This window comes from Archocentrus centrarchus, chromosome 13, assembly GCF_007364275.1.
Source record: "Archocentrus centrarchus isolate MPI-CPG fArcCen1 chromosome 13, fArcCen1, whole genome shotgun sequence".
In the NCBI taxonomy this organism is placed as follows: domain Eukaryota; kingdom Metazoa; phylum Chordata; class Actinopteri; order Cichliformes; family Cichlidae; genus Archocentrus; species Archocentrus centrarchus.
The window spans coordinates 26,265,679-26,273,458 of NC_044358.1; the positions used below are offsets into that span (position 1 = coordinate 26,265,679).

The 7,780-nt window shown below is 40.2% G+C and overlaps 2 protein-coding genes across 2 annotated transcripts; one reads left to right on the forward strand and one right to left on the reverse strand.

Annotated features, from left to right (window-relative positions):
* Positions 1-1,106: 1,106 nt before the first annotated feature.
* Positions 1,107-3,577, forward strand: LOC115790739 (zona pellucida-like domain-containing protein 1). Its single transcript, XM_030744664.1, has 10 exons — positions 1,107-1,201; positions 1,495-1,721; positions 1,845-2,035; positions 2,149-2,221; positions 2,311-2,408; positions 2,497-2,580; positions 2,683-2,854; positions 3,152-3,251; positions 3,339-3,362; positions 3,462-3,577. Exons 1-10 carry the CDS (start codon positions 1,108-1,110, stop codon positions 3,554-3,556), a joined length of 1,158 nt encoding a protein of 385 aa, XP_030600524.1. The 5' UTR covers position 1,107; the 3' UTR covers positions 3,557-3,577.
* Positions 3,578-4,291: 714 nt separating this feature from the next.
* Positions 4,292-5,869, reverse strand: LOC115791122 (uncharacterized). The gene is made up of 4 exons (XM_030745240.1): positions 5,794-5,869; positions 5,647-5,705; positions 5,439-5,532; positions 4,292-5,304 (listed from the first exon to the last, which is right to left on the reverse strand). The coding sequence occupies exons 2-4, from the start codon at positions 5,699-5,701 to the stop codon at positions 4,470-4,472; spliced, it is 984 nt and encodes a 327-aa protein (XP_030601100.1). The 5' UTR covers positions 5,702-5,705; positions 5,794-5,869; the 3' UTR covers positions 4,292-4,469.
* Positions 5,870-7,780: the final 1,911 nt, after the last annotated feature.

Here is a 7,780-nt window from a genome sequence, read left to right on the forward strand (position 1 = left end):
GACAAACACCTGCTCAGGTACCACCAAGGTAAGACCCTCTTCTGGTTGCTGCATAAAATAATTATATATACAGTACTGTAAAAAAGCCACTGCTCAATTTTTAAAAATATGTTTATAGCGATAATGCAAAATAGGTGTAATGATGCATTTATGTAAGCAGTCTTCAGGAATAGTTCTTCAGGCTTCTTGAAGGACATTCAAAGCTCTTCTCTGGATCTTGGCTGCCCTATGTGTTCTGTTCTCTGTCAAGATGATTCCACACTGCTTCGTGTGTTGTCATGATGAAGCTATTGCCAGTCTGGTGCTTTCCAGATGGTATTGCACAGTGGCTCAAAATTTGATGGTACTTTTCTACATGCATAATTACATAAATTTTGACAAGATCCCCAACACCACTGGCTGAAATGCAGCCCCAAACTATGACACTCACTGTTGTAACTCTCTCCTGACCTCCTCTGTAGATATCGATTTGAACTAGAAATTACAAATTTGGATTAATCACTGCTTAAGACCTGTTGCCACTGCTTTTCAGCCCAGTTCTTGTGTAATTTGTAATTTGTAATTTGTAAAAGTAATACCTAAGCGTGGCTGAGGTGTGCCAAATCACACATCCCTTTCTTAAGAATGGCTTCTTGACAGCCACCTTTTCACTGAGATAATTTCTGATGAGGCTGGTGATACAATTTAAACATACAATTTAAAATTGGTTCTTAGCTAAGTTGTCTGTTATTAGACTAAAAATGTATGAAAAAGCAGCCAATGTCCAAAGAAAAACTTTGAAATACCTTCAGAAAGCCTGGGATTGTATACATTTTTAAATGGTGTCATACTTGTATATAATTAATTAGGGGCATGAATTAAATGTTTGCTACTTTGCTGTGCAAGACAAAAATCAACAACATATTTACATTTTCCCCATTATTATTATTATTATTATTATTATTATTATTATTATTATTATTATTATTATTATTATTATTATTATTATTATTATTATTATTACTATAATAAGTTAATGTCTTTAAAATCAGCTAGTCAAGGCTGAAACTCTTGCTACTGTTGTTTTCCTCCTACAGGAACAGGTTGAGTGATTTTCCATCGGACATTATGGCTCTTTACCTTTGTCTCCCTCTGCTGGCTGTGCTTCTGCAGCCTGTTCTGTGTCTCTACAACTGTTCCTCTGACTATGCAAGGACCCCAGGTATACTTAGTATGACTTTCACCAAATAGAATATCAATGCTGGGGTCTAACCCCCCCCCCATAAAAAACAAAACAAAACAAAAAACAAAAACAAAAACAAAAACAACAAAAAAAAGAACAACAACAAAAAACTTTTTGTTTTGAAAAAATTTGGTAGACATTCATTTAGCTGTACCAGAACAACTGAATCATAATCATTTAATCCTTTGAATCAAAAAAATTCACAGTATTAATATATAATATAAACTATACAATTATTTATTTTTTATTTTAAAAATGTCTGTCTTTCTCAGACAGCTCAGACCTGGTGGTTGAATGTGGCACCAGCATGATTAACCTGGAGATCAACTTATGCACAGCTCAGTGGGCAGGCTTCAATGCCACAGACCTAGCACTGAATGGGAACCACAATAATATAGCGTGCCAGGGCTCTGTCAACACCAGTGTGAACCCCCCAGTCATCCGTTACCAGCTTCCTGTCAACGACAGTCAGGATAATTCCTGTCGCCAGTCTCTGCAGGTCATTGAATATTGGAGAATGGACTTGCCATTGGATGATAGATATCCAACTCCTTTTTGGAGAATGTTTTGGCAGCATATGGAAACTCTATAAAATGATTGTGTCTCTTTCTATCTTTGTCAGATTGTCGATGAAAAGCCAGACCCTAACGGTCCCTTCAGCAGCTTCTCAGTTATCCAGTCAGTTATCATTAGAGGATTCATTGACTCACCTAGCTCTGAGCTGGGCCTGATCAGCTACTCCACAGACCTCTATTACCACTTCTCCTGCCGCTATCCACTGGAATACCTGATGAACAACACACAGATCACAGCGTGAGAAACTAGAAATACTTTCTCTTGCGATATTTTTCATAATGTGCATTTATACAGTGAATCTAAAAGTCAATTTTTTTCTATTGCATCTTTTCAATAATGTTTTTTTTTAGCTCCTCAGTCTCTGTAGCGACCAGTGAAAATAATGGAAGCTTCATTGATACGCTCACAATGAGTGTTTTTAATGTAGGTATAAGTTATCATTCAGCTCATTAGGATGCACATTAAATTAGTTTCTAATGCCTTTGTTTAATTTGATGCTGTTTTCTTCATAGGACTCTAACTACAACTATCCATTAGTGGTGCCTTCAACAGGGCTTGAGATGCGAACCAAGGTGTATGTCCAGGTCAAGGCTGTTAATCTTACAGGAAAGTAAGTAAATGCCATTTGAATGAGGTTCTGCTCATAGTGAACTCATCAGATTGCATTGTTTTTGATTTGGTGTTCTTTTTTCTTTTAGTTTCTATGTACTCTTGGATCATTGTTTTGGTACTCCCACTCCATACAACATGTCACAGAGCGAGCAATATAACTTCTTCACTGGGTGAGAAAGAAAGTACAGTCTAACCATACACATGGGGGTAGATATGAGTTATTTTCATGGTACTACTGAAAATATTCACTGCACGATCATCCTCTCCACCAGCTGTACAACAGCCAGCAAGACGACTGTGACGAGCAATGGTGTTTCCAAGGTTGCCCAGTTTAACTTTGAGGCCTTCCGCTTTGTTCAGCACCGTGACCAGGCGAAGTCCAGCATCTATTTGCACTGCATACTGAGACTCTGCGAGCCTAGCAAATGCCAACAAATTCTGGGAGTAAGTTGAAAAGTCAGAAACAAATTAGTTTTCTTTTGAAACACCAGAAAAAGTCAAAGTAGGAAAAGGAAAGCACAGGCTACATTGAGTGAAACATAAATGTATTACTTAATGGTTTTATATAACCTGGCAGGAAATGAGGAAAAAGAAATGGGGAAAAATTGTTACAATGGGCACCAGCAGCACTTTGTGCTTCATGGCTGGCCCTCTAAATCTCCAGGCCTGTATTCTTACCTTAACCTTAACATGTATACTAATAATTGATAGTTTCACATGTTTTGTGTTGAATATTTTTAGGCTTGTAGTAATCAGAGAAGAAAAAGGTCTTTGTCTCCTGGTGTGGAAAACAGTGGATCAGCCACCATTTCACTTGGACCTCTTTATACCGCTGCAGAAGGTTTGAAACATACTTTTACTCCTTTCTTTTCCAAAGACACCAAAATTATAAAGTTTCTCACTTACCATTTTTCTTATTTTATTAAAGCCACACCCAATGCAGCTAACTACAGTGAGTATACTTTAGGTACATTTATAGCTTCATAAATATCTTAATATCTTTCAATAACTTAAAAAGCAAGCTTAATTCATCTGTTCCTGTGTGTATCAGGTAATTCCATGACTTCAGGGTGTGACGGTCATGACATCACAGGCCTGATTGTGCCGCTGTTGTCCTGCTGGGTCTTGGTGGCTGGTTTATTCTGAAGAAGCTTCATTTTATGGGATGATAATGCTCCCAAGCACTGGAATGACAGATCAACCAGCTAATTCTCTTTGCATTGCCATCTTGTATCTGCTGAAGCATCAGGTGTATTGTATAAAGTAAAACCTGATAATGCAGTTTTACAGTGATTATCAAATATAATGTTGTGTCTATTCTCAGTTATCAGTTGTGAAGGGAAAGTCAAACTTGAACTGTAAAAGATTACATGTATGTCTTGTAGAAAACTTCAATTGCTTTCAAACAAATGACGTGTGAAGTGCCTTGAATACATAAATAAAAGTCAATTCAGAGACTCGGTGGCTGATGTGCAGTAGCCCCTTAACTGGCAAGGGCCCGGTGACGGGCCGTTTGTAGTCCCTTTTATATGGCAGGCTAGACCCTCCCATTTTTATTGACACGTCATTCGGCCAATCATGTAACTGGCTGCACCAAATCACCTGACAAAGCTACGTGACGCCCTCTGAGTATTATTGGCTCTGGGAAACCCATTTCTTAACATGATTGGCCGAATGAGGTGTCAGTCAAAATGGGCGGGTCTAGCCTGCCATATAAATGCACTTCATTCGGCCCGCGGACCAGACGCAGCCGATTAATAGGCTATGAAATGGGTTGTTCAGAGCCAATAATAACCAGAGGGTGTTATGTAGTTGTTTCAGGTGATTTTTTTTGCTGCCAGTTAAGGGGATAAAATCACAAAGAACAGGTAATTTGTAGGGTATCATCAATACCTTTACTCGCAAAAGGCAGATATATACATATAATACATATTAACAATTACTCACTTGTTCACAAAGAGAATGAAACAAACGGATCAAATTTACACATTCAGACATATTTACAAGAAACTTACTGTGTGGGTACAGTGGCAAGCAAAAAGAATAAAGGTTTTTGTTGTCACTGCATTGAGTTCATAATGTCTTGGATCAGAGCAGAGAGTCTAACTGAGAACTCCTCCCGCAAAGTGCCACTCTGCAGAATAAATGAAGAAGAAAACAAGCTGGAGGCTCTTGGGACCACCAGCTCTTCTTCCAACCCTGCAAATATTTTTTCCATTCGGGCTTGAAGCACTTGGATCTGCCGGGATGCATTTTGGCAGAACTGCTCCACAGCGCTGCTCACTTCTTCCTTACGAGGTTGTGCAGATTGTAGCACTACAGAAAGCTGTGTTTTCAGGGCCCCTGCCCTGTTCTGGGCCTCGTCTTTAAGTGAACTCACTTCCTGTTCCAACTTGGAACTAATTTCCAGCCATACATTTGACGCTGCTGGCTCACTAGTCTGTTTCAGATGTTCAATCGCTCCACTGGCCGAGGTATGAAAGTCACCGATGATGTTAGCAAACTTAAAACTGCTGTGCTCCAGGGTTTGGCTCATCCACTTGAAGGCTTCATGGTAGAGAGATGCACTGGCCTCCTCCTGAGCCTCAGCTGTGTCTAATGCTTGTAGATACAGGTTCAGCTGGCTGCACAGATCTTGGCTGTTGCTACTAAGGGAGCCTTGGAGCTGCTGAGTCAGGGGAGTTAAGCGTTCCCTCATGCTGGCTAGGGTGGAGCTGAGATGCGCTGAAGATGGGGACAACCTCTCTCGCAGCTCTGCCAGCTCTTGACGCATACGGATGCGCAGACGCTCAGACTCCATGGTGAGCTTGCGCTGCATTTCCTCTGCCACAGGGTTGTCATCATCTTCTTGGCTATAAAGTGTACTAATATCCATGTTGCTCTTGTAAACTTTTCTGCACAAATAAAGAGAGAAGAACTCAGTTATAAAGTGTGAAAATAGTGTGCTACAAGACAGTAGTGAACAAATATTTATGTCTGCAAATGTATTTAGAGCCTAAACTTATAGTCTTTAATTAAGTCAACGTACTGCACATCTTTTGTGAGGTCTGTCTTGTCGTGAGCCTGGTTGGCCTTTGCATCAGCCCAGGTTTGCCCTCTGCTGTCACTGTTTACTGGGTATGCTATAGATTTAAACAAAAAAAGCATAAATGTGGATAAATAAAGAACCACGTGATACCAAGAAAGAAAGAAAGAAACCAAGAAAGAAAAAGGAAAAAGGAAGGAGAACAACATACCTGAAATTGTCAAGAGTGACACAGCAAAGATCACAACTTGTAGATAAATGTTCATCTTTCTGTAGAGGGACAGATATGAGAAATATAAGATAATTTTACCTCAGAACAAAAACAAGAACAGTACATGAAGAAATGATGAGCCTTTACCTGAGGATCAAGGGTGTACGGACTGACTGCTCATCTCTTCTGACTTATAAAGGCCCTTGTTATCAGAGTAGCTGCCCAAACTCTGCTTATGTCAACAGTCGACACGTGGAGGGTCACACTGATGATAGAGCACAACATACACACACACACACGCATACACACAAGGTGATGTCATGTCTATATGTCCACTGCTTTACTGCCATGAATTTTTGCAGCATTATTGAAATGACATGTCACATAGATAAGAATAAATAGAGAGAATACTAAATACTATGAAGGAAAAAAAGAATAAAAATGCTACTAGGACAGCTCAATAATACCATTGCAATGTTGGGTAAAAAGCTTAAAAGTAGGTAGAAACACACACACTGTACAGAGGAAGTAAATCTATCCTTTACAATAGCCAGCAATGCGTGACCCCACTAGTTGCAAAAGTAGCCTGATTGTACACAACTTTATGAAAACACTTTTCTCATTTGATTTAATGCCACAATAGTTAATGGCCTCAATATCATGTTTCAGTACAGTGTGGGGCTCATTTTGTAAATTGTAGTCCCATTTAAGGCCCAAAAATGGGTGAAAAGTCTATGCTTTAGGGCGTGGCAACCTTGTGACTGACAAGCCACTACTTCAGGCAATTGAGGTGTAGACAGGCCTATTCATGGCAGCATCTTGGAACTTTGCCCCTTTCACAGTATTTCCAGTTCATGAGAGTTAACTGTTAACATGTTGGTCACCTAAAAGCAGTTTTCAAGATTATACTAAAATATACTTAAGAGCTCTGATGTTCATTTTATGAATTACCTGGACACCTTGTCAGCCAAGCTAGCCAGCTAGTGCTCATGCCAGCCTTGAATGCATAGTTTAGACGGGTTCTCTGTCCATCTCTTGCTTCTCCCCACCTACCCCCTTTTGTCCAAATATTGTCACGTCTGGCTATAGCAAGTTAAGATAGTGACTGCCAAAGTGCAAAATTCAATGCTTTAAGACAGTCCACAAATCAGTGGGCAAGTTTATACCCCATATTACATTACTATGTGCTGTTTAATGAGAGTTTGAATCCACTGGCCGGCCAGGACCTTCCTGTATGTTCATCCCTGTGCTTGCATAGGTTTGCACCGAGTACTTTGGCTTCCTCCCACAGTCCAAAGACATGCATGTTAGTTTAAATGGTCACACTAAATTTGCTGTAGATATGAATGCAGGTGTGAATGATTGTCTTTCTTTATCTGGTGACCCCGACTGGCAGCCTACTGGGTGTGTACCCTTTCTAACTATGCCAACTGGGATTGGCTTCAACCCTCCTGCAAAGTCCAAGGTAATGCAGCTGTGGTGTTGGTGGATGGTGAGCAATGTATGGTCAGCTTTCCCAGGGTGATGGGGATGGCTAAGTAAAATAAAATGTGGAATTGGAATTTCCACATTTTATTTAAATTCACATACCCAACTCTGCACACACATTGCTAATGTAGGTATCTGAAATTTGTCTCTTTGTGCAGTGTGGCTCACACTGAAACATGGCAGTGCTCATTCATGCCCAGCAAGTGACACTGGTTGGTATCACAGTGGCTGTGTCCACTTCTTCTTAAAGATGGAAAAACAACCTTTGTGGCACATATTTTTAGTTTCCATTCACAGCAGACTGAGTTAGAGGTTGTGGAGTTGAAGATGTTAAGATTTTTGTTGGGAGTGATCAGAATGGCAGGCACAATAGACCCCAGAGAAGATTAGTGGATGCCTTTCTCACAGATGCAGTGAAGGAGGACACGCAGAGGGTTGGTGTGACAGGGAAGGATGGTAGGGATAGGGTGAGATGAAGGGAGGTGATCTGCTGTGGTGACCCCTAATGGAAGCAGTCGAAATAAGAATAAGGATTCACCGTTTTCTGATCAGTTTACCATCTCACTCAGTGGCACTGCTGCTGGATCTTAAAGACTTTTTTCCCCCCTTTTTTTTGTATAAATATACAGCATGCTACTGAAATTCA

Excerpts from the sequence above, each read along its gene's own strand:
- LOC115790739 (XM_030744664.1), top strand. The coding sequence starts at position 1,108 with ATGGCTCTTTACCTTTGTCTCCCTCTGCTGGCTGTGCTTCTGCAGCCT. Across the intron at positions 2,222-2,310 it reads TCACAATGAGTGTTTTTAAT|GACTCTAACTACAACTATCC; the intron begins GTAGGTATAAGT and ends TTTTCTTCATAG. Across the intron at positions 3,252-3,338 it reads TCTTTATACCGCTGCAGAAG|CCACACCCAATGCAGCTAAC; the intron begins GTTTGAAACATA and ends ATTTTATTAAAG.
- LOC115791122 (XM_030745240.1), bottom strand. The coding sequence starts at position 5,701 with ATGAACATTTATCTACAAGTTGTGATCTTTGCTGTGTCACTCTTGACA. Across the intron at positions 5,533-5,646 it reads GTCACTCTTGACAATTTCAG|CATACCCAGTAAACAGTGAC; the intron begins GTATGTTGTTCT and ends TTAAATCTATAG. Across the intron at positions 5,305-5,438 it reads GACCTCACAAAAGATGTGCA|AAAAGTTTACAAGAGCAACA; the intron begins GTACGTTGACTT and ends TTATTTGTGCAG.